Source organism: Jaculus jaculus, chromosome 8 (assembly GCF_020740685.1).
Source record: "Jaculus jaculus isolate mJacJac1 chromosome 8, mJacJac1.mat.Y.cur, whole genome shotgun sequence".
Taxonomy (NCBI): Eukaryota; Metazoa; Chordata; class Mammalia; order Rodentia; family Dipodidae; genus Jaculus; species Jaculus jaculus.
This window is the reverse complement of record NC_059109.1, coordinates 103,358,696-103,385,322: the sequence shown is the minus strand read 5'-3', so window position 1 is coordinate 103,385,322 and position 26,627 is coordinate 103,358,696. Positions and strand designations below refer to the sequence as shown.

Below are 26,627 nucleotides of genomic sequence, written 5' to 3'. Positions count from 1 at the left end.
ATGAGAACAATGCAAACAACCTCTTCCAGCCTACAGAACACCCATGCATTTCTACCTTGTTTTTGTCTATAGTAAAGTTCATAATTAGCACTGTCTTTTCAATAGGGCACAGTAATTAGAAAGAAAACAATGATTTAACCCCCAGACAGGTTTGTTGTTCAAGTCAATTGAACAGTAAGATTTTAGAGGTCCCTAACTAAATTCTTAGGGGTAGATGGGTCTCTAGACTATCTTGTTAATATCTGTTATTTTATATTCCTATAAGTAGTTCCCTTCCTGTAAAACAAAACCACCACCTTGGGCTGGAGAGATTAAGGCCTGTGAAGCCTAAGGACCCAGGTCGGCTTCCCAGGACCCATGTAAGCCAGATGCACAAGGTGGCACATGTCTCTCCAGTTCATGTGCAGCAGCTAGAGGCCCAGGCACGGCCATTCTCTGCCTCCCCCCAACCATCTCTTAATCTGCCTCTTTCTCTCTCTCAAATAAATAATAAAATCCTAATGCAGCCCCATCCAATACTAAGTTCTAAAATTTAAACTTATAACAAAAAACATGTTTGCACAAAGACATAAATATGCACATAGGAGCATATCTGAGTCAAGTTTGAGATGTTCTTAAAGAAATTTAGCTAATGTGAATTGGAATAAATTCCTAGTAAGAAATATTCCTTTTTAAAAAATGTTTATTATGGAACACTGACAGCAATAAAGGTAAAGCAGAAAGAAATTAGCCTTATTCTGCCCAGCACCCAGATGCTAACTAACAGTGAACATTAACATTGGAGGATGATTTCGGGGCTCTAGCTTTAATTATGTCCTATTTGCATTGATGGGTACTTTTTCACCATTACCATGATTTTCAATACAGGATTTGAGCAGGGTCAATTCTAATCAGGAATTTTACAGAATCTTTTATTTATTCATTTATTCACTTATTTATTTATGTACTGTGAAATTGAATCCTGGCCAGCAAGCTCTGCAAGCAAGCACCTTTATCCACTGAGTCATCTCCCCAGCCCAAATCAGGTTTACTTTTAATGTTTGTCTTTTCTTGGGTGGGTGTACTGAATCTTGTTTTCTTTTTTCTTTGGAGGGAGGGCTGCATGTACATATGAGTGATATGCATTAATGTGAGCTTCTGGGGGCACACTTGTGTGGTGTACATTTGAGTCAGCGTGCATGTGTGTATAAAGGCAATATAGGCTGACAGCAGGCGTCTCGCTCTCCATCTTACCTTTTTTTGGTCCTTCTTTTTTTCTCTATCTTACTTTTTACTCTTTTGTTTTTAACTTTTATTGATAACCTCCATACCTACAGACAATATATCATAGTAATAATCCCCTCCCACTACTATCCCTTTGCTATTTTCTTTATTCCATCATGACTACAAGCTATCAGGTAGCTGAGATTTTTTAGAGTATAACGAACCACACAGACAAGTTAATCATCCTGGATTTAAAGTTCTCTCAATTTTAAAAATCATTCCACTGACCAGTAGGATAGGCTAAATCTAGAAAAAAACTACTTTTAGTTATGATTGGCCTTAACTTGCTTACATCCTGATATACAGTTTACTGGTTATTTATAACTCAGCCATTTGGCATAAGTGTCACAGTTAAGTAAAGTACCCTACAACTAAATCATTCTCACCATGACACATTGCTGTTCGGTAAACCCACATTCTTAAATGTGATAGGGAAGGCGTTCTCAAACCTCTGCTTTACTTTTGTTTCAATGCAAAGCACCCCTAGTTACATGAATGTGCCAGTGTGGTCAAATGTAAGAAAGGTGGTATTTTACTTTGCACATTTGAGATCTGGAAGTTGCTCACTCATCATGCCCATCCATGCTCCACCAGTGCCCACTAATCTCCATTATTCTACATCCTTAAAGATCCACAGTGGCTCTACCTTCTTTCAATACCTTGCATGTGTAATCAAGTAACCAAACTCACTGATGAGTCGATGTCTCCCTCCTTTTGATAGTAAACCCTTCAGAAAAGCATTCACTAATAACCCCAACAGTGCAGTACCTGGCACAAAATAAGCACTACAATATGTTTAAATGAATTTTTCAAATTCACCAAAGTGATTTTTTTAAATACTCAGGCTGACTTTCACTCTAGACATAGGAAAACAGTAAAAGCAAAATTAAAGGTTTCCATAAAAATGAGAGGCTGCTAAGTTAATTATGTTTGCACTTACCACTCCATCTATTGCCATGTAGAGAAGTCGTCTTGGTCTTACAATATTGAAAAGTCTGTCAATGTACTCAAAAATTGCAACCATCATTTCATCTTCATTTTTTGGTGCTGGTCTAAAATAACAAGCAAACAATGTACTATAATATAGTACATGCTCAGTGACTTATGCCATTGGTAACCAAAAAAAGTTGACATACTTATCTTCAGGATGAGTACAGGGATGGATGATTCCATTCATATCCAAATACAGATTATCAAACTCCACATCATTTGGATTAGGTTTACTGGCATCAACTGGAATCTTTACACCATTGCATTCTTTTGGCTGCAAGAAAGTGATAGTTAATAGTAGCTTGTTTAGGTCTAATAATGACAGATACTAGGCTCAATATGAACCAGTTCCATTTCTGAACAGGAAAAAATACTGTAAATAACTTTTTAAAAAATACTTTATTTATTTCTTGAAAAGGGGGGCAGATGGGTGCACCAGGGCTCTAGCCACTGCATACGAACTCCAAACACATGTGCCACCTCGTGCATCTGGCTTATGTGGGTCCTGGGGAATTGAACTTGGGTCCTTAGGCTTCACAGGCAAGCACCTTAACTGCTAAGCCATCTCTCTAGCCCAACTTTTAAATTACAAAATAAGTTATTTAATTATTATTAATTATTTATTGAATTAAAAAAACTTTCAATGCAAGCCCAACAGACTGGCTGTTTTTTTTAAATGAGAGAATGAATTGGCATGGAAGGCCCTCCAGTTCTCCTCTAGCCTCCACATGCACATGTACATCTACGCACATATACACATGTATACACAATATACCACTCTCTCCATGCACACGTGCTCATGAGTGCATGCATAGACACGTGCACGCGCACACGTGCACACACACATGTGCACGCAAAATAAGACATATACCTAGAGGTACTTAATTGTATTTTTTTGTAATTTTTTTTGTAAGAGAGAGATCAAGGGAGAGAGAGAAAATTGGTGTGCCAGGGCCTCCAGCCACTGCAGTCAAACTCCAGATGTGTGTGCAACCTTGTGTGGTTGTAACACCTTCAGGCTTGTGGGGGATCTGGAGAGTTGAACATGGGTCCTTAGGCTTCACAGGCAAGCACTTTAACTGCTAAGCCCTCCCTCCGGCCCCTCAATTATACTTTTATAAATGAAGCACCTTTGTTTTTTAATTCCAGAGCTTCAACAAAAGATTAAGAACATGAGATGTGATTTTACTAGCAGTAAAATCAGGTATGGTGGTACACATATTTTATGCCAGCACTCAGGAGGCAGAGGTAGGAGGATCGCTGTGAGTTTGAGGCCACCCTGAGACTTCACAGTGAATTCCAGGTCAGCCTGGGCTAGAAACCCTACCTCAAAAATAAGAGAGAGAAAAAGAAAAAAAAAAATCACATTAAATTAACATTTTTCCAACCATACAAAGCAATAGCAAAAACCTGTAAACAATTTAAAAGTCATCATGTACACTCTACATCATGGATAAACAAAAGATGATGTACAGGTAAGAAGACAGTCATCAAAGATGCTGACTGTATAGTCCCGTTTACATGAAGTCTCAAATAGATAAATCATAGAAAGAGAAGACAGATTAAGGATTGCTTCAAGGGAAGGGAAGGGAAAGGTGAGAGGCACAGAAAGTGACTATTAGTGGGTATGACACTGCTTTAGGGACTGAGCAAAGTATGCTAAAATTATGTAACAGTAATGATTGCACAACTCTGTAAATATACTATAAAAAAGTACTGAACACTTTAAACAAGTAAATTTTAAGATGTAGAAACACAAAGGTTTTAAGTGGGGAAAAGTCCATGAAGACAATGATTAATAAACTATAGTGTGTCCATATACTGAACTGCCAGGTGTTAAGTGAGATCTGAAGAGTAAGAGCCAGATGGTCACAAAAATGCTGAACAAAAATACAACACACACACCAAAGTCACACAAAAGCATTATTAGATATTGTGCAGGGATGAATACATATGAAATGAAAGCAGAGAGAAAAGCAAGGGAATGATAAAAACCATTTCAGAAAAGTGGTTATCTTTCAGGAGGGAAGAACATAAAACTGAACTCCAATCTGTACTGTAATTGAGGTGGAAGAATATGGAAAGAGATAGCATCTATATACTTATACTGTGAATCAAGCAAGAGGAGCTGGATGAAAAGCAGTGAGTGGCAAGTAAAGCGAACCAATACTTGGGAGGACCATGGGAAAAGATCCCCAATAATCACCAAACTATTCGGCAAGAGGCTCTCTGCCTCTCCATCTAACTTCAAAGTCCACATCCACCTTTTCTCTGCACCTAGAAGCTACCATATCCAGGAAAATGAAGACTCATTCTTTGTTGAAGCAAATATTAAGTATTTTATTCCTGATCACATGATCACAGTCACGAACTCAATGTACTTTTGTAGAATAAAAAAGCATCCACAATCAATATATGTATGAGCAGAAGTAGTTTCATTCCAAAAAGACCTTTTTGCAGGGAAAGGCAAGGCTGGGATTGCACCTAGGGGCATCACATACCAGACAAGTACTGTACTGCTGTACTTCTTTTTAGATCTCACTGAGTTGCCCAGGTAGTCCTTGATCTTGCAGAAACTTCATTCATACAAACAGATCACTTGCAGACTAGTGTATGTCCTAGTACCTTGGATAGCAAGGATTAGACATACTATAGCTCTTCAATGAATTTTGAGTATAGCTACAAGAATTTCTATCTTTACTACTATAGGGAAAAAGAATGGACTGGAGAGATGGTTCAGTGGTTAAAGTTACTTGCTTGCAAAGCCTGCCAACTGGGGTTCAATTCCTTAGTAGACACTTAAAACCAGACACACAAAGTAGTGCATCCTTCTGGAGTCTGTTTCAGTGGTGAGAAGTCTTGGCACACTAATACTCTCTCATAATTTAATTAGTTAAATTTTTAAAAACTGAGCATGGGGAAGGTAACAGGAAGATCCTAACTTTGGGAAAAGAGGTCCAGGCACTCCCACTAAAAGAAGTGAACATATTTTTCCTCAACATCACTCAGAAAAGTTCAACACATTTTGACTGTTTATGTTTAGATAGGGTCCTGCTACATTGACCATACTGCCCTGAAAGTCAGGAGCCTCCTTCCTCTTGGCTCAGTGACCTCTTGTTGGGATTATAGGTAAATGCTAGGAATATGGACTTACCACTATGCACAGTAAATTATATAAATTAGGGTTCTAACCCTCCGAAAAAGAATTTGATGCTCAACAAGGGAATTTACTGCACAAGAGCCAAATACTAACAAGTCTCTTGTTAAGTTAGAGAGAATCAAAAGGCCACTAAAACCAATTTTTTCCAACAATAACTTTTCATTATCTTCTGGGTTCCTCAGAATAAAGAAAGAGCTTATACTATAGTCTTCCTTTTTGTGCCCCCAAGATGATATATAAAAGTAAACAAATAAAAATATTACAAGTATGATAACACAGCTGCAATTCTATCATTCAGGAGTTTGAGACAGGAGGATAATGAATTTAAGCCAGCACTGGCTACAAAGTGAGATCTTGTTCCACAAATAAATAAATTAAATGTTAAATTGTCCAACTATGATGAAAAACCCAAAGTGGAACCTTTATGGCTGAGAACCCATAGGGGCTGCTTGGGATTTGTGGAGCAGCAGTCCTGACTGAAGGTGGTAGGAGTGCAGCACCTACCACATGGCAGAGATGCTGCCAACACATGAGGGCTCCAGGACCAGAAAGTGCACAAGTCACAAGAACAGCCAGAATGGCCAACCCCTGCTCCCTCCTGTTCCTTTATCCACTCAGCCCCACTCTCTCAGGCTACTTGACAAGGAATTCCCAGAGGACATGGGAAGTTGGGTCAGTGTAATACCTTGGCTGACTAGCAATTCTCTCCAGAACAGTCAGGGAAGCTCGGCCTGGCAGGAAGCCTACTCCTCCTTGGTTTTGTGGGAAAAAGTCGGAGCACAAATGGGTGGTAAATAGGTAATTCAATTATTATTATGGAAATTAAAATACAGATAGTCCATAAAGAAGATAAGCGTAATACACAACAATAATGTCCATAAAATAGTCACCCTTATCCACAGAAGGGATGTGCTCCAAAGCCCACAGTGGATGCCTGAAGTTGTGAGAAGTCCAGATCCTCTCTATACTGTGTCTCATTCATATACATGTTATTAACTTCAGTACATTTTTTCTTTATTAAATCAAGAACTTTCACCTTTTCAACTAAAGAAGCACTTTACAGCTTCTCTTTGGCATATCCTAAATGTCAGCACCACTATTCTTACGCTTTAGTGTTAGTCTTAAGTAAAAGAAGGGTTATCTGAATAAAAGCACTGCAATATCACAACAGTAGATCTGATATGGCTGCTTAGTGACTCAGTTTACTAATGAGCTATTTACTGTAAGCAGACAAAGGATGAGTCAAACCTCAGGGTGGATGGAAAACAGTGAGAGTGGTACATAAATTAAAGCCTATGAGTTGGTTACTTCTAGAATTTCCCATTAATATTTTCAGACTACAATGGAACACAAATTGTGGAAACCCAAAGATAAAGAGGTAACTACAATATTAAAAATACATGCTGCGGGCTGGAGAGATGGCTTAGCGGTTAAGCACTTGCCTGTGAAGCCTAAGGACCCCGGTTCGAGGCTCGGTTCCCCAGGTCCCACGTTAGCCAGATGCACAAGGGGGCGCACGCGTCTGGAGTTTGTTTGCAGAGGCTGGAAGCCCTGGCGCGCCCATTCTCTCTCTCTCCCTCTATCTGTCTTTCTCTCTGTGTCTGTCACTCTCAAATAAATAAATAAATAAATAAATAAATAAATAATTTAAAAATACATGCTGAGTATGGTGGTGCATGTCTTTAATCCCAGCACTTGGGAGGGGGAGGTAAGAGATCACCATGAGTTCGAGGCCACCCTGAGACTACATAGTGAATTCCAGGTCAGCCGGGGCTACAGTGAGACCTACCTCGAAAAACCAAACAACAACAAAAAACATTCCACAATTGTTAAGAAACCCCTAAGATAAATTTTTCCAAATGATGCAATTCAGTTTCAGATTTCTTTTAAAGGCCTAAAACTACAAAGAAACACAAAATATGGGTGATATTTTGAGACAAAATGGGCAAAAGCATAATAAAAATTTCTAATATTTTGGCTTAAACTTAAGCCATGTATGCCCCTCTTTCCAGTCCAGGGCTGAGAATCAAACTCACTGCTTCAGGTAATGCCAGGCAAGAAAGCACTCCACCACTAATCTACACCTTGGAAACTAGCTAAAAGATTTGATGTAAGTTGTCAAATATGGTATTTGAATATTTGTAGGTGATTACTGGTTTTTTTTAAATCCAAAATGTTAGCTCTTCATGTTTAACCAGTGTCAGTGAAAAGGGGCTAATAATTATCACTAGCATTTATAGATCACTTAAAACAGGACAAGCACTATTCTAAAGGCTTTTACTCATGGATTATTCCATTCCAGCCACACAGTACACTGTAAATTCTGGAGTATTCCACTTATAAATGGGATCACAAAGGTTTAGAGTACTTAAGTGGTTTTTCAAAGCTCAGAGTCCTGCTAGATTCAAGGACTAGGATTTGAACCAAGTTGAAAAGCTGGTATCTTACCACTACCCTAAACATTAATTGTAATTTTACTATATCCAAGATGATGTATACCAAAGACTTCAGAAAGTATTATGGAAGATAAAAAAATTCAATATATGTGCAATTGATCTTTCCGTTCTAGACATTAAGTCACACGCACTGAAGAGATAAATTTCCAACATCACAGCCCAAGCAGTTCTGCTCACAAAGTTTTCAGAAACGGTCATAAGGACAAATAGTAACATCACCAAGAAAACCTGTGACAATTTTGTAATTTCATTTGTCACAGAGCATGACAAGGCTGAAACTGAAAGGTACTTTTAAGAACAGTGAAAGCTGCAGTGAAGTGGAACTGGAAGACCTGTAGGCTTATGGAAGGAACAGCCTAGACTGTAGGCCAGCTAGTTGGCAGCAAAAATGGAATAAATTTGATTAAAAATGCAAAACTGATATTCTAAGCACTATAAAACATTTGTGGTGGTTTGAATCAGGTGTTCCCCATAACCCATGTGTTTGGAATGCTTGGACCCCAGCTAGTAGCAATTTGGGAGGTGCAGCTTTGCAAGGAGGCGTGCTGCTGGGGGGGGGGGCAAGCTTTGGAATCGCTATAGCCAGCTTCTTCCTTGCCAGAGCTCAGCTCATTCTCTTGCTGGTATCTTCCACCTGTTGTGGCAAGAAGTGAAGTTCAGCTCCTGTACTACTATCCTATCCCTGCCATCATGAAACTTCCCCTCAAGACTGAAAGCCAATATAACCCTTTCCTCTCAGCAGCTGCTTTTGGCGAGGTGTTCTGTCCTAGCCATGTTAAGATAACTACAACATTCTCAAGAGAAAACAAGCTCTAAGTACAAGTCATTGTATATAATAACACCCTGGGTTCACAGAACAGACAACATTAAGATGGTGATGTAACACAACCCTCATCAGAGCCCCAGCTGACTTCTGTGAACATGACAGGCTGATTATAAAATCCAAACCAAACTGCAAGAGAACCAGAGAGCCAACGTAATCCCAAAATAGAAAAAAGTAAGAAGATTCATATCTACTGATTTCAGCTTAGCTCCAAAGTAATAGTAAGCAATACAGTGTGGTATTGGCATAAAGTAAACACAGATCAATGGAGTAGAATTAAAAGTCCAGAAACAAAGCAATATACCTATAATCAATTTCTGACAAGGCTGTAAGGACTAGTCAATGGGAGAAAAGTCTGGTCTTTCAACAAATGGCATTGGGACAAATAGCCACATGTAAAAGAATCAAGTTAAGTGTGGGGGTGGGGAGGGAGGGAATTACCATGGGATATATTTTATAATCATGGAAAATGTTAATAAAAATTAAAAAAAATAAAAATTAAAAAAAAAAAGAATCAAGTTAAGCCCTTAATACTACATGAGCAACTTAACTCAAAACTAATCATGAGGGGGAGGGAGGTCATGAGCCCTAGGAGTGTAACGTCCGCTGGTGTCTAGCTAAATGTATATACTATGCTCACTAAACTGCCCAGTAAGCACTTCTCTTAATGTTCATACCTATATATTAATGATACTCTCACTTTTGGTTAAAGAAGCTTCTCTTTCCAGATGATGGTGACCTCCGGGATGACTCAAAAGACACACAACATAGTGCTAAGAAGAAGTGACAGAGGAACATTTAACACTGAAACATCTCTATCAAACCTTCCAAGGCAGGGTTCATTGTGGAAGAGGTGGAGGAAAGAATGTAAGCGAAAGGAAGGGCAGGACTACTTACAATGCAATCGTTCAGACACAAATTGGCCTTGACATCCATGACCTTGCAGTACCTAGCACTACCTTCAAAAGATCCTCAAAATAGGAGGAAAGATGACAACATCAACTTTTAAGAGAGTAATGGAGAGGGAGGGGGATATTATGGAGAGTGGATTCGTGAAGGGGAAAGTGAAGGAGGGGAGGGAATTATCATGGTTTATTGTCTGTAATTATGGAAGTTGTCCACAAGTTTTTAGAGCCGGACATGGTGGCGCACGCCTTTAATCCCAGCACTTGGTAGGCAGAGGTAGGAGGATCACCATGAGTTCAAGGCCACCCTGAGACTACATAGTGAATTCCAGGTCAGCCTGAGCTAGAGTGAGACCCTACCTGTAAAAACCAAAAAAAAAGAGTTTTAAAACAACTAATCATGAACCTAAATTTAATGGCTAATACTGTAAAAGTAACATGAAAAAATAAACTTTTGTGATCTTGAGCTTGGCAATGGATTCTTAAGATATACTACCAAAAGCATAAACCATAAAAGAGAAAAAATAAACAAGCTGGACTTTATTACCCACACTTAAAACTTCTGTTCCTGGGCTGAAGAGATAGCTCAGCATTTACTTGTTTACAAAGCCTGACAGCCAGGTTTCAATTCCCCAGTACTATATGAAGCTAGATGCACAAAGTGGCTCATGTCTCTGTAGTTCATCTGCAGCAGGAGGCAGCACTGGCACACCCATATATTCTCTCTCTTAAGTATTTTCTTAAAAAAAAAAAACAAACAACTTATTATGGGGCTGGAGAGATGACTTAGCGGTTAAGGCATCTGCCTGCAAAGCCAAAGGATCCCAGTTCCATTCTCCAGGATCCACGTAAGCCAGATCACAAGGGAGCGTGTGCATCTGGAGTTTGTTTGCAGTGGCTGAAGGCCTGGCACGCCCATTTCACTCTCACTCTGCCTCTCTCTCAAATAAATAAATAAAATGTATTTTAAAAACTAGGATCTTATTTTAAAAACTTATTTAAAAGTAGTTTAGTTTTATTTATTTACTTGCAAGTGAGTAAGCAAGCACGAAAGAGGTAGAGAGAGAGAGAAAATGGGCATGCCAGGGTCTCCAGCCTCTGCAAACAAACTCCAGATCAAAAGACACCATCAAGAAAGTAGAAAGAAGCCGGGAGTATTGGCACACACCTTTAGTCCCAGCACTCAGGAGGTAGAGGTAGGAGGATCACCATGTGCCTGAGGCCACCCTGGGACTATATAGTGAATTCAGCCTGGGCTAAAACAAGACTCTACATGGAAAGGGGGGGTGGTGCTCTAATCCCAACATTTACGAGGCTGAAGCAAGACCATGAGTCAAAGTCAGTGGGATGAGGGAGTGCACCCTGCCAAGGCCATTGCCATTGAGGTATCCAACCAGGATGCCATTTGGCGTCCCTCAGCTGCACTGTTGGTGGAGTATATGCAGCTTAAACTCCATTTTCCCTGGTTTTTCTGATTAGGAGACTAGCTCCCAATGAATCCTAGTCTTATATCCCTCACTATCTGTCCATAAATAATGAATCCACCTCATGTAACTTATGTACCATGTTCTGTTTAACCATAATAGTACACAGTAAAATTGGAAATTTGGAACTCTCACACAGTCAGTGGCAGTGTAAAATGGTGCTGTGCTTTGGGAAAAAAAAAATCTGAAGTTACTCAAATGGTTAAGACACCAGTCATCTATGACCCAGGACTTCTACTCTTAGGTATATACCCACAAGAAATGAAAACATCCATAATTGTGGCACTCAGATTAGAATAATATCTAGAAGGCATTTTTTAGCATGCAATACATACACTACCGATATAAATAGAAAATATATGAAATCAAACTATTCCCATTTAGAGATATTATATGAACCTAGACTTAAAAGACCCTGACTCCACCAGAAAACTTTAGGTCTGATAAAGACTTTCAACAAAGTAGCAGGACACACACACACACACACACACAAATCAACATTAAGAAAATCATTAAGAAAAATCAGTACACTCCATATAAATCAACTCTTATTGGATAAGAGTTTAACAGTTAGCTGGAAAACATTATGCATATATTGCTGTAAGTTTTGTTTTTAAATACTGATGTTACCTGGTTTATTGTTTGTAGATAGTTTTATAAATCCATTTATTATTGTAGCAGGTAGTTTTCTGTAAAGATTCTATTTAATTTATGAATGTCCAAGGTGTGGTAGCACACACCTTTAATCCCAGCACTCACTCGGGAGGCAGAAGTAGGATGGTGTGAGTTCGAGGTTACCCTGACACTACACAGTGAATTCTAGGTCAGCCTGAGCTAGAATGATACCCTACCTCAAAAAATGTAACAAAACAAAAAAATCTACAATTTCTATATACTAATACCAAATGTGTTAAAAAAAACTAGGAAAACAATCTCATTCACAGCAGCCTCAAAAATAAGTGAATAGCTGGGTGTGGTGGTGCATGCCTTTAATCCCAGCTCTCGGGAGGCAGAGGTAGGACTGCCCCGAGTTTGAGGCCACCCTGAGACTCCATAGTGAATTCCAGGTCAGCCTGGGCTAGAGTGAGACCCTACTTCGAAAAACAAAGCAAAAAAAAAAGTAAGTGAATAACAGCCTGGCATGGTGGTGCACGCCCTTAATCCCAGCACTCGGGAGGCAGAGGTAGGAGGATCACCATGAGTTTGAGGCCACCCTGAGCTAGAGTGAAACCCTACCTCAAAAAAAAAGTGAACTAGCCTAAACCCAAACAAGTCATTGTAAAAGACCTCACAATGAAAACTTTAAAAGAAGCTGGAGAGATAATTCAGTTAGTTGTTTGAGGAGCCCAGCCAGTAAAGGGCTTATTCTGCATTTGATTCCCAGAACCCATGTAAAAAAGCCTGGTGTTGAGATGCTTGCTTGTAATCCCAGGGACAGAGAAACAGAGACAGGTGGATTCCTGGGACTCACTGATCAGCCAGTTTAGTCTAATCAGACAAGTACCAGGTTAATGAAAGACCGTATCTAAGAAAAGATAGAATGCGTCAGAAGACACAAGATGCAAAGGCATCCCATGCTTCTGGATCAATAGAACTAATATTGTGAAAATGGCTTTAATGCCACAAACAATGTACAGATTTGATATAATTCCCATCAAAATTCCAATGACATTTGTCACAGAAACATTTTAAAAAATCTTATAATACATACAGAAGCACAAAGAGCCAAAGCAATACTGAGCAAGAAGTATAATGCTGAAGATATTAAAATATCAAATTTCAAATTATATTACTGAGCCACAGTAACATCATCATCATGGCTATTGGTACCAACATAGACAATATAAACCAATGGAAGAGAATATCCAAAATAAACCCACCCAGCTACAATCATCTGAATTTCAACAAGTGTCACAACATATTGGAGAAAGACATCTTCAAAAGATACTGGGAAAACTGAAATCTACATGTAGAAGAGTACAACTAAATCCCTATTTTCACCCATACAAAAATAAAATTAAAATGGATCAAAGACCTAAGTACATGACCTGAAACTAGGAAATTAAGAGAAAACATGAGGAAATATTTTAAAATACAGGCCCAAGCAGGCCTTTCTGAAAAGGGCTCCAGAGCTTCTGCACAACAAAGGACACACGTGAAGAGACAACTACAGAAAGGGAGAAAAGTTACAAGTTATTCGCTTAATAGTACATTAATACTAGAATATACAAAGAATGTTTTAAAAAAGCTAAACAAAAAAATCACAAATAGTCTAATCAATAAACGGGCAAAGGAACTGTCAGTTCATAAAAGATGAAGCACAAGTGGCCAATAAACATGTACAACGTTAGCCATCCAGGGCCATCAGGGAAATGCAAATGTCCCCAGTCGGAATGGCTATCATCAAGAAATCATGGAGAGATACAGGGGAGTCGGGGAACATTTATCCACTGCTAGTGGGCAAGTAAATGTGTACAGCTACTATGGAAATCACATGAAGGTTCCTCAATAAACCAAAGACAGAACTACTATTGGCCACCCAACAATTACACCACTCCTGAGTATATGCCTGAAGGAATCCCAAATCAGCATACAACCTGCACATGTACATTTATGGAAGCACTGTTCACAATAACCAAGTTATGAAAATTAGCCTAGGTGTCTATCAAAAGATGAATGAATTTAAAAAATGTGGCCAGGCATGGTAGCTCATGCCTTTAATACCAGCACTCTGGAGGCAGAGGTAGGAGGATGACCAGGAGTTAAAGATACTCTAAGACTACACAGTGAATTCCAGGTCAGCTGGGCTAGAGATCCTACCTGGAAAAAAAGAAAAGACAAGACAAGACAGACAACATTGGAGATCATCCTGTTAAGCAAATTCAGCAAAGATAAGACAAATATAGCATGTTTTAGCTCATGTGTGGAGTTCAGACTTTTGACGTGAAAACACATACAGGAAAGAAAATGTTATTAAGAGGCTGGGAATAATGGCACATGCCTTTAGGCCCAGCACATAGGAGGCTGAGGTAGGAATTCAAGGCCATCTTGGGCTTAAGAGTGAGTTCCAGATCAGCCTGGTTTACAGAGAGACCCTGCTTCAAAAAAAAAGTCATGAATGAGGGGGCTGGAGAGATGGCTTAGCGGTTAAGCGCTTGCCTGTGAAGCCTAAGGACCCCAGTTCGAGGCTCGATTCCTCAGGTGCCAGGTAAGCTAGATGCACAAGGTGGCAAATGCATCTGGAGTTCCTTTGCAGTGGCGGAGGCCCTGGTGTGCCCATATTCATCCCCTCCTCCCCACCCCGTCGCTCTCAAGTAAATAAATAAACAAAAAAATTAAAAAGTCATAATGAAACTCATTATTTTGTACAATGAATATATGCAAAAAAATTATTAAAATGAACCGGGGAGGGGGGGGCTGGAGAGATGGTTCAGTGTTTAAGGCACTTGTCTACAAAGCCTAACCACACAAGTTCAAGTTCCCAGTACCCATGTAAAGCCAGATGCAGTGGAGACCCTGGCATGCCCATTCTCTCTCTCTCCTTGCAAATACATAAAGCTGACAAACTTGGCATGAAGGGTAAGGGCAGCAGAAAATGTAGAAACTAATAAGTCAAAAGACACTGGTGATGGAATTCTTTTTTAAAAGGAATTACTTGAAGCTAAAAGTTTATTAATTAGAGACAGTGATCTATATTAAGATGTGGGAGGAAACTGAGTAAGCGTCTAAATCCTCTCCGATTATGGAACTGATTAGACAGACGTAAAACCGATTAATTAGCCAAGTTTAAGAGCAACACCTAAGAGACCTAACCAGAGGCTGGGGAGATGGCTTAACAGTTAAGGCCCTTGCCTGCAAAGCCTAAAGACCCAGGTTCTACTTCCCAGTACCCACGTAAGCCAGATGCACAAGGTCTGCACTGGCTGGAGGTCCTGGGGCGCCAATTTTCTCATTAAAAAAAAAAGTTGCTAAAAGATAGAACCAAAACAGTTAAAGGGGGCTCTCTCTGGAAAACCGGGAAGAGACAGGTGCTTTTTGCTTTCAGCTAAGCAATTTCAGTTTTGGGAAAAGCAAAATATTGACAGAAGAAAGCTTTTGATCTCTCTTGGGTTAAGAGCTCGTTTTTTTAAGCCCTAGATATTAATCTGAGTAAAATTTGCTAAATTCCTAGTGACAAGCAGGTGTTACACTAACTTCTAAACCCAAGAAGGGGATGGAACATGTGCCCCGAACCTTCCCAATCCAGAAATTCTAATGAACACTACAAAGTTGAACTCCGACAGAACTCCGGGAGCGAAAATGAAACTCACCAACAGCTAAGAATCTATCTATATATTAACAACCAACAAAAGTACAGTGTTGACGTGCATGTAATCATCTTGAAAATAATAAACAGTCGGAACATAGCGGAGAGGGAGGTCACTTCTCAGACAGACCACACTACTTTGTCCTCTGGTCTAGACCTTTCTAATCTGCTGCTTTTCCGCTTATGGCTTACAGCAGCACATGACTTTACTAGGATAGTAAACAATGAGAGCCCTCCGCCAGGAATACACGGTTAAAAGCTAGGATGGGCATGGGCGCATACCTAGCCACCTAATTCAAACGACCAGGCAAGTGGGGCTCAACCACCTTCTCCGGTTCCCAACCCTCCTCTCCAACACCTGCCCAGCCGGGAAGTCAACAGTGCCAAGAGGAAACAAAGCCGCAGGCGGAGCCTTCCGTTGCCGGGAAAAGCCGGCAGGGGAGGAGCTGCCCGCCGCGGGTTCCGATCCCCCCCCCCCGGCTTTCGCCCCGCCCAGACTGCTCTCAGCCACGCAAATCTCCGAACCCGCGTTGCGCCGCGTGTTGGCCCGCGGCCGGCCGCGAGGCTGCCCGGGGCCAGGGGCCGGGACGCTAGGACCGCGGCCTAGCCGAGACACGACGCGCGGGCTCCGGCTCCCGCCTCACGCAGCCCCCGCGCCTCCTCACCTTCTCTTCCACGCAGTTGACAATGATGGACGGGTACTTGCGGCTGAGCCAGCGGAAGAACGCCGGGACTCCCATTGCGGCAGCGCGGCCTGGGGGGAGGGCAGCGGCCGGCCGGCGGGAGAGTAACCACAGAGACAGGCAAGAGCGGCGGCCGCGGGCACCGGCACTTCCTCCCACGTGCGGCCGGCAGCCGGAAGTGACGCAACGCTCCGCCGCGGGGAAAGACGGGAAGCGGGCTCAGCTGGGGTCTAGGGCGCGGAGGTGGCTTAGGTGATTGCCTGTCTGGGATGGTTGTCACTCGGCGTTCCCCCCACCCCCCGGGCCGGGTTGTGAGATCTGCGGCTGCGGGTGAGGGGCGGCTTCTGTCCCCGGCTATTACTTCACGGACCTCGGCTGGACCAGCAGGCCAGGGGACACTTCGTCCTGGCCTGTATGGTCTTTCGTGCCCTGTTTTACCTTTCTTTCTCATCTCAATCTTGGGCCGCAAGGAAACATCTAAATTCTCTCGTTTACATTTCCTGGTTTCTCTCACTTTGATGCCACAGTGCTTAGTACTATGAAAAGGCATGTAACAATTTTTTTTAAAGGCAGCTTTGCATAAATAAACCACTTACATCGTTGTAGAATCTAGCCAGCATTTAAAATCTAATCCAACTTTTCAGCCACACGCGTGTATAAAAAAAATTGTCTTACCACCTTTTTTTTTTTTTTTAAGCTTTTTGAGGTAGGGTCTCACTCTAGCCAAGGCTATGTAATCCCAGGGTGGCCTCGAACTCATGGTGATATCTCTACCCCTTGCTGGGATTAAAGGTAAACACCACCACACCTGGCTTGTTTTACCACGCTTGAGTGCCTAGAATGTGCATTGACTAAGGGATGATCTGATTTAAGTATCGTTTGAGCCCTCTGAGGGTACCGTTAGTGTCGTGTTAACCGGTAACATGGTTAGTTGGCGAAAGAATTAACAAAAAGATAATCGAAAGTTTATTCACTGGTGAAGCAGGCAAGAAAGTAGAAACTGTGTGTTTTTATGAGGGGTGTTTGTACGTGTGCAGCAAGAGCTTGGCTTTGAGGCAGTAATTGTTTCCTGTAACAAAGCAGCACAGCAAGGCCACCTTCCTTAAGCTGGAATCCACTATGTAAGCCTTGTGTAACATCTAACAGTCAGGTTGTAAAAGGGTTCAGTCTCCTGTTTATTCACACAGCTTGTGTTTCACTTCAGGCAAAGATCATTTAATCCCGTCCTCACATATGATATTTGATCCTTGTTTTCTGATGGCTTCAAATACATTGTTTTCCCCCAGCATATGGAAGGAGAGGCCTGGAAGGGAACTTATTTATGTCCATTTGCTCCAGCCTGAAGTCTCTCTCCTGAATCCCTCTGGGCCTGACAAACCACACTCAATCCCAATGGCTCACTTCAAGAGGCCTCTGTGAAAGTGTTCCTCTGGGCGGCTATCTGGCAATGCATGGTGCCCGCTCCTCTGTAGTCTGGTGATACTTGGTTTAAATTGCTGCTGAGGAACTTACATAAATGTTAACTGGTATTTTCCTTAAAGATGGCCAAAACTTGCTCCCACAACGCATAAATCACAACCCCATAGGGAATACCTGCAACCCCACTGAGGAGTATCCCAACAGAATGGAAGCAGAGACAGGGAAAGAAAAGGGTACCAACACATGAGGTATCCATATGAAATATGTTGTTAATAATAATAATAATAAAGATAGTCAAAACTAGCCAGGTGTGGTGACACAGGCCTTTAATCCCAGCACACTAGAGGCAAAGGTAAGAGGAAGATCACTGTGAGGTTGAGGCTAGCCTGGGACTACAGTGTGAGTTAAAGGTCAGGCTGGGCTAGAGTGAAGTCTTACCTCAAACCCCCACCCCAGGAAAAATTAAACTGGATAGTCAAAACTATACCATAGTATTATGTTTATGATGAAATCGCTCATTATACTTGGAAATGGCCCCTGCTCCTCAAGTACTTGGTTTCACTGGGATTTACTATGTTCTTATGAGAACACACAGAGAGGAAGGAACAGGAAACAGACCAAGCTGAGCTGTGGAGAGTCCTTAACAGACATTTTGAACTTTGAACCATAAAGGATGTAAGACAACCACTTTCAGAAAATCAGAGCTGTGGGCTGGAGAGATGGCTTAGCGGTTAAGTGCTTGCCCATGAAGCCTAAGAACCTCGGTTTGAGCTTCAATTCCCCAGGACCCACGTAAACCAGATGCACAAGGTGGTGCATGCATGTGGAGTTGCATTTTTAGTGGCTGGAGGCCCTGGTGTGCCCATTCTCTATCTCCCTCCCCACCTCCCTCCCTCCCTCCCTGCCTCCCTCTTTCTTTCTCTGTCACTCTCAAGTAAATGACTAAAAATAAACAAAAAAATTAAACAAAAAGAAAAGAAAATCAGAGCTTTATAAGAACTGAAACTCCCTCCTGGCAAAGTGGCAGGCACATGCTTGTGACCCCAGCACTAGGGAGATGAAAGTGGAGGCCAGTCTGGGTTACATAAAGATACCCCTTTTTCTTCAACAAAGAAAAAAAAAAAGTTGAAGGATGGCTTAGCAGTTAAAAGTGCTTGCTTACAAAGCCTGCCAGCCTAGGTTCAATTCTCCAGGGCCCATGTAAATCCAGGTGTATAAAATAGTACATGCATCTGGAGTTCATTTGCAGTGGCAAGAAGCCCTAATTTCTCCTCTCTGTTTCCCATTCTCTCTCTCTCTCTTCCTCCCTCTGTCCCTCCCTCCCTTCCTCTTTCCCCCACCCATAAATAAATAAATAATGCTTAAAAAAAAAAAGAAAAAGGAATGGGCTGGAGGGAAGGCTTAGCAGTTCAGGCATTTGCCTGCAAAACCAATGGACTCAGGTTTGATTCCCCAGGACCCACATAAGCCAGATGCACAAGGTGACACATGTGTCTGGAGTTTGCAGTGGCTAGAGGTCCTGGTATACCATTCTCTCCCTCTCTCTCTCTCTCTCTCTCTCTCTCTCTCTCTCTCTCCCTCCCTCCCTCCCTCCCTCTCTCTCTCTCTCTCTCTCTGTCAAATAAATATAAAAGCTTTTTTTAAAAAAAAAAGAAAAAGAAAAAGGAAGCTTCGTGCCAATCTATAATGGGAACCTTAAGTACCTGGTTTCAAGAAGTTTTATGGCCCACTAAACCCCTCTCTTTACAGTTTAGTTGACAAGCTTGTCCTTTGGCGTGCACACACACACACTTCACATTAGGCTAATTTGAGATCAGTTGTCTCTTAGGAAGCATCTTAAACCAGTAACAGCCCATTAAACCGTGTGATGAAATTGGTTTGCATAGAAGTTGTATGAAAATTGGAGGTTTGGGCTGGAGGGATGGCTTAGAGGTTAAGGTGTTTGCCTGCAAAGCCAAAGGACCCACATTACCAGATGCAAAAGAGGATGCACACATCTGGAGTTCATTTTCAGTGACTAGAGGCTCTGGTGCACCCATCCCCCCCCCTTCTCTCTCTCTCAACTCTTTCAAATAAATAAAATATTAAAATAAGAACCCTTGTGCCTATTTAATAAAAAAGAAAGAAAATTGGAGATTTTTAAATTTGAAATTTTAAAGGAAATATACTGAAATAATGTAACATTTTCATGACTGACTGTTTTCTATTGCAGCACATTGATTGTGGAGTATCCATAGCATTATCATTGCTTCGCCATTGAAGTAGAACATTTGTTAGTGGAAATTGGAAATTTCTGTGACCTTCTGTAAAATTCATTTTTCTATTTCCTATACTTGCTGAAGTTAATAAAACTTTTCAAACCATTCATGTATGAAAAATTGGAGTTTTTCACATTCTTAACAAAAAAGGTGAAAGACAAAAAAGAGGGGACTACAAAGATGGCTTAGAGGGTAAAGGAGCTTGCAAAGCCTATCAGGCTGGTTCAGTTGCCAAGCCACCCACATAAACCAGATGCAAAAAGTGGTGCAAGCATCTGGGGCTTATTTGTAGGGGCAAGAGGATCTGGAGGGTCCATACACATACACACATAAATAAATGCATTTTTCAAAAAGATAGAAAGGGCCTGGAGAGATGGCTTAGTGGTTAAGGCACTTGCCTGCAAAGCCTAAGGACCCAGGTTTGATTCCCCAGTACCCATGTAAGCCAGATGCACAAAGTGGCACATGCAGCTGGTATTTGTTTGCAGTGGCTGGAGGCTCTGGCATGCCCATTTTCTATCTGTACTTGCTTCTTTCTCTCAAATAAATAAATAAAATATAAAAATAGTCAAAAAATAAAAAGATAGAAAGGATATGGAGCATGGAAGGCTATTTCTTGTAGAACTGGAAGAAGAGAATGAATCTTATATTGGGGTCACTGTGGTCTAGACCCACAGGACATAGCAGAGCTCAATAAGCAGAAGAGGTGATGAGTGAGTGTTGGAAATTCCCAGAGATACTGAATCAGAATTTAGACTTCTGCAGACTTAGAAACCAGATGGTTTTTTGTTTTTGTTTTTCAACTTCTTTCCAAGGAGAGTAAGAGAGAACAGGCACCTCTAGCTGCTGCAAATGAATTCCACATGTATGCACCACTTTGGGCCTCTGGCCTTACATGGGTATTGGGGAATTAAACCTGGGTTGTTAGGCTTTGTAGACAGGCACCTTAACCAACAAATCATCTCTCCAGCCCACTTCATCACATTTTTAGTGACAGTACTTTGTCTTTATAAAATATATGTTTCAAGCTAGGCCTGGTGGCTCATGCCTTTAACCCCATTACTTGGGAGGCTAAGGCAGGAGGATCACCATGAATCCAAGGACAGCCTGAGCTACAGAGTTCCAGGTCACCCAATTAAAAGTTTAAAAAATATAAAATTCCCAACAGATTTCTCAGGTAATTATTACTTTAAATACATAGCTCACTTACTGCAGGCTCAGAAATACAGGCACAGAAGTGTGATGCAGGAATGTAGCTAACTAAAAGATACATTTGAAATTTAAAAAAAAATATTAGAGCATGCACATGAGAGAATTGGTGCATCAGGGCCTCAGCCACTTCAGTCGAACTCCAGATGCTTGCACCACCTCATGGGCATGTGTGACCCTGAACTTGCCTCACCTTTGTGCATCTGGCTTACTTGAAATCCGGAGATTCGAATAAGGGTGCTTAGGCTTTGCAGGCAAGTGCCTTAACCACTAAACCATCTCTCTAGCTTTTATTTTAAAAATATATTTTTTTTGCAAGGGCAAGGAGCTTTATTTCGGGCTTAAGCTCGGTCTCTTGACTTCACCAGAGCAGTGGATCTGTACAAGAGCCTAAAAAGATATTTTTTATTTGAGAGATACACGTTAAAGTTTCAGCGAGTATACATTGATAAATATAGCCAGAGTGTTACTATGTTCACACCCTTAAGCCAACTAAAAACATATAACATCCTTAGACACAAAAAAATGTAAAAATGTAAAAATGAGTAATGTAATACAAAATGTGTGAGAATGATTCTGTTGTCATGTAAGTGGGAATTCTGAGCTAAGAAGACTATTGCTATAGCTAACTTAGAGCCTTCTTGGTTAACCAATCTCTGAATTTCTGTGTGAGAATCCTTTTTTCACAGAGTGCCTAATGGGCTTGTGACCCCTACATGCTTTGGGAAGCAATGCTCTATATGTAGAGATATATGCAGACTGCTGACACATTCAGTGGGTTTGGCCCTATGTATATACCTAAGTTTTAAAGAGCAGGATGTGGTGAGGACCACAGACTAAATTCATATGTGTTATTACATGGAATTAAATAACAAATCCTATGCTCTAAACTGTAACCCCAAATCATCAAAGCCTGCTAAGGCATAATTCACTTGTGAAGCATGTAGAAGAATCCTTGATTCAGGACCATGGACGGATCCTTCGCCATTTCACACTGTAACATGACATTTGAGGAAATTATGGCAGATTCTTATTTAAGGACACAGGTTATATTGTCTCTTAAAGGAAGACAGAAAGTTGACAGAAGCCAGGTGTTTCAAAGAGTTGAACAGTAATAATTCCCTCTGCAGTGTAAATGGAAGTGGCTCAGTGAATGGAAAAGACCTCGTTTAAAGGATAATAAAGTGTAAAGCACTCTGAGAAGTGTGGAAGGTAAGACCTCAACCCTACAAGCTGATAAGACAGCCCAGACTTTTATTTATAGTGACATGAGTGACATTTATCTGCCTTTCATGGGAACATCTAATCCACTTGTCAAGGTGTGTCTTAAGCAGGGACCTGACTGGTTGGTCAGAGTTGGCTGACTTGGAATACAAATGTGACTGCCCTGGCTAAAATTCCTGATTGGAAAAAAAGAAATCACTGAGATATGAGATGGTCATTTAACTAAGTACATCAACTGTAATTTGCCTTTAAAAAAAATTCCCTGAAGAGGGTCTTGGCCTGTGATAGAAACTGTGGTCTGTCAATTAAAATAGGAATAGAATAGATTACTTATGAGTTCACAAAACCACAATGCTTTCTCCCTAGCTCCTAAATTGGATAATAATAGTGTGAACATGCATGCATTAGGTTTTTTTTTCAAGGTAGGGTCTCACTCTGGCTCAGGCTGACCTGGAATTCACTATGTAGTCTCAGGGTGGCCTCGAACACTCGGCGATCCTCCTACCTCTGCCTCCCGAGTGCTGGGATTAAAGGCGTGCCCGGCTAGGGTTTTTTTTTTTTTTTTTTTTGTATGTGTGAACTACACTCATTTTTGTTTTTTGGAGCAAGCACTTACAAATAAAGGCTCCAAGACTATACTTTCAGGGATCATTTCTATAGTTCCTTATTAGAGAGGTTTCTCAGACTGTGTAGAATACACAAAACCATGAAGAGGCACAGTATTCTCTCCTGAGCTTGAAGCTGGCACTGTGTGTTATTTTGTGCAACTGCCCATTGCCATTGATCGTTCTTTTCTCTCCTTGGTAGAGTTAGAAGGAGAGAACACAGTCTGAGTGGAATATAAAGGGAAAAAAGAAGAAAAATAAATAAATAAAAGGCTCCACAGTAGTAATAAGTTTAACTTTGTAAGACATTGATACCGCCTATGCCACACAATCCCAATCAGATTCCCAGAACCTGTGTAAATGCCAGTTGGACATGGCAGCCTGCCCATAATCCTAGTGCTCAGGAGGTAGAGCTAGGTGATCTCCCAGGCCAACTGAGTAGATGAATTGCTGAGCTCTGGGTTCAAGGGAGAGACCCTGCCTCTATAAATAAGGTACAGAGTAATAGAAGCAAGACACCTAATGTCCATCTCTGATCTCTGCATGGATGAACAGTATATTCACAGCTGAATATACATGTGCCCACACATGCGAATGTGTATGCACAACATGCACACCACAAGCACACACATGCAAAAAAAAAAAAAGCTAAAAACTATTTTTACAAGGATTTGTACTTTTTTCCCTACATGGGTTTATAACAATGGGCATTGCTAGCACTGTCAGGATCTGCAGAAGCCTCTGGTTTCTCTAGAGTGGAATTCACACTGCCATGTCTAGGCACTTGACTCACTACTGAATGAGAAACAGGAGTAAGGTTGCTTTTACCAGGCACTTAGGGGCAGGAGCCCAAAGGGGAAACAAGGAGATGCCATTCTCTATGTCCTAGCAAAACTGAAAATAGTCTTATCCTGTCCTCTCCAAGATGGCTGCCAGCAACGCTCCCCGGCCGGAAGTTCCTGCCTCAGCTTGGCCTCTCTGGGTCAGCCCCCTGAGCCCATGAGCCAATCAAGTCTTGGCTCTGAGTCCACAAACAAATCAAAACACCTTATGCACCTGAGTCGGATTAAAAAAAAAAAGCTCACCCTAAGTGGATGTATGATCCTTGGAAAGGAGGTTGACCAAAGGGACTCACCCTCTCCTCTCCCTGTGATCTTGCCTTACTAAAATGCATGTAAGTCTGGTTCTTCCCTACCCAGCCTGGCTGAGAAGGGGAGACCACATCTCTAGGCCAAGATACTTTTCTGCCTGCCTTCTGTGTCCTGTTTTTGGGGTACTGCTCACTTTGATTACATGCATGATTTTTTCTTTGATCTCTGAACGCTTCATTATTTTTTAATTCTCTCTGGTCTTTTATTTGAAGGGAATCTTTGGTTCTTATGTTTTGCCTTTGTGAGTGTATACTCCTCTTTTTGACCCTAGACACTTCACTATAATGGAAGCTTCCTCCATCTCCTTCTGCCTTTCCAGCCAGGCAAAGAGAAGACTTATCCTCTGGCTTCAGTTTTGGCTAGCCTCTTCTCTGGCTGTTAATTCCCCCTACAATAAACCTCATTAGTCATGTTTTGTCCCTAAATAAACTTAATAATCCAAAATTTACTCCTCATGGAGTCTTGTTTTTTTCCAATTCTTTGCTAAATAGACAAGGGCCCAAAAGTTGGGGTTCACACACAGACTGTAGGAACCCCTCCAGAAATCTAAAATCTTGCATCACTACCATTTGCCTTATCTCCCTTTCAGACTCTACTTTCCACTCTGGTTTGTGCTTTCTCCAGTCACATGTCATTGGCTACTTGCCTGTCCACAACTAAGCCACACCTTAGTGACAGTGCTTCAGCGGCCAATAGCCATATGGCTGTCCATGTGCCATGACACACAGTTGTATCAAAGGGATCAGTATGGCACTGAAGTGGAGGTGGGGGTATGACTTGTCACATTCCAATGAGAAACTTCACAGTCTTTATCAACTTTGAAATTTTGTTTCTCTCTAAGGAAAGCCATACCAATCTTGTATCTAGAATTTTAGAAATCTTGTTTTTGAAGGGAAATGGGTACACAGGGCATTTGTTCTTTACAGATTTAATCAGTAAACATTAAACAAACATCTACTATAAGCAAAGCTCTGTGTTAGGGGGGCAACATATAGCATCTCTGAAGGATGAGACTCACAGAGGCAATAACTACATGAGGAGATGCTAGCAGATGTTTCCTAGAGAGCCTAAAGTGACTAAATACATTGATGCAATTTTAACTGAAGCACAAACTGGAAAATTGGAATGTGTGGTTCATGACAATTACAGAAAGAAAAAAAAAGAAAGCTGAAACTCATCCTGTCTCATTATTTATTCACTGCTTAAGCAACTAAACTTAAGTCATTTGGCAATACTGAATTTGCATGAAGTTCAAACCTATTACCAAGTCTCCACTTGTGATATCTTCAAGCTGAAAACAAGGATAGAAGCAAGTGGTCAAGAAGAATTATGCATTTTAAAAAAATCACCCATGGCCAGTTGTGCTTCATAAGATGGTATCAACTTGAAGGGGGAAAATGTATTAATAATTTAGCGCACAAAGTGCGCAAGTGCCATTTCTTATTTCTTGTTTCTCAAACCTGATTCACACTGTTCTGCAAATCTCTATGTCATTTTCTCAAATGAATCTTCCACATGAACTAGTGTGTTTCTTTGTTCTAAAATGATTATCTTAAATAGAGTCATTCAAGAAACTTGAATAAAAACTAAGACATGGAATTGGACACTTGTGTTATGCAAAACTGAATCATTATCTGGCTTATGGCTGTACAGTGTAGAAGCTACTCACATTCCTGGATTTAGAAGAGTATGATAGGAGCATGCTTTCAATTAATTAGCATTCTCAACAATAATCAAAGATAAATATCAAACAGTTTTTCTTGCAGTGAATGGTAAGAACAGGTTTCTAGCTTTCTATCATAGGTTCAGAGCTGGCTTAGAAATATGTACCTTTTTAAAAGAAATTGTATTTCTTTATTTATTTGCATTTATTTTTATTTTTTGGTTTTTCGAGGTAGGGTTTCACTCTAGCCCAGGCTGACCTGGAATTCACTCTTTGTATGTTGTGAATTGTTTCTCTCTTACTCTTCAACTACTACAAGAAAAAAATAGGAGGTGTGCTCCACAATAGAGGACTTGGAAAAGACTTCCTGAACAAAACCCCAGCAGCCCAGGAAATTAAACAATCACTCAACCAATGGGATTTCATGAAGCTAAAAATCACAGACAAACATACCATAAGCACAGCCAATAGATTACCCACTGAATGGGAGAAAATCTCCACCAACTATGCCACTGACAGAAGCCTAATATCTAGAATCTACAAAGAACTAAAAAAACCTAAACAGTTAAAAAAATCAAACAACCCACTGCAAAAGTAGGGCAGAGAACTGAATAGGGAGTTCTCAGAGGAAAAATTACAAATGGCTAACACATACTTAAGAAAATGTTCAACATCCCTAATCATTAGGGAAATGCAAATTAAAACAACTATGAGATTCTACTATACTCCAGTAAGGATAGCAAACATTAAAAATCAAATAAAAACAAATGTTGGTGAGGATGTGGAGAAATAAGAACACTCATTCACCATTGGTGGGAATGAAAGCTGGTACAACCACTATGGAAATCAATATGGAGACTCCTGGAAAGGATGAATATATTGTTATCAACAGATCCTGTTATTCCCTTACTGGGTATTTGCTGTAAAAGCTCCATACCTCAATTCAGACATATTTGCTTAACCATGTTTATAGCTGCTCAATTCATCATAGCTAAGAACTGGAATCAATCCAGGTGCCCGTCATTGGA

The 26,627-nt window shown here is 40.8% G+C and overlaps 1 protein-coding gene and 1 non-coding gene across 3 annotated transcripts in view; one reads left to right on the top strand and one right to left on the bottom strand.

Moving 5' to 3' along the window:
• Xrn2 (5'-3' exoribonuclease 2) overlaps positions 1–16,231 on the bottom strand; it is a 78,395-nt gene extending 62,164 nt beyond the window's left edge. For both annotated transcript variants that reach the window (XM_004668740.2, XM_045156923.1), the window contains exons 1-3: positions 16,053–16,231; positions 2,400–2,527; positions 2,204–2,315 (exon numbers count right to left, since the gene is read on the bottom strand). In XM_004668740.2, the coding sequence (XP_004668797.1) occupies positions 2,204–2,315; positions 2,400–2,527; positions 16,053–16,127 (315 nt within the window). In that variant the 5' untranslated portion in view covers positions 16,128–16,231. The remainder of the gene's footprint in view (positions 1–2,203; positions 2,316–2,399; positions 2,528–16,052) is intronic.
• A 6,578-nt stretch (positions 16,232–22,809) lies between these two features.
• Positions 22,810–23,018, top strand: LOC123463014. The gene has a single exon (XR_006638635.1). It is a non-coding gene; the product is annotated as a small nucleolar RNA U3 (small nucleolar RNA).
• The last annotated feature ends 3,609 nt before the right edge of the window (positions 23,019–26,627 follow it).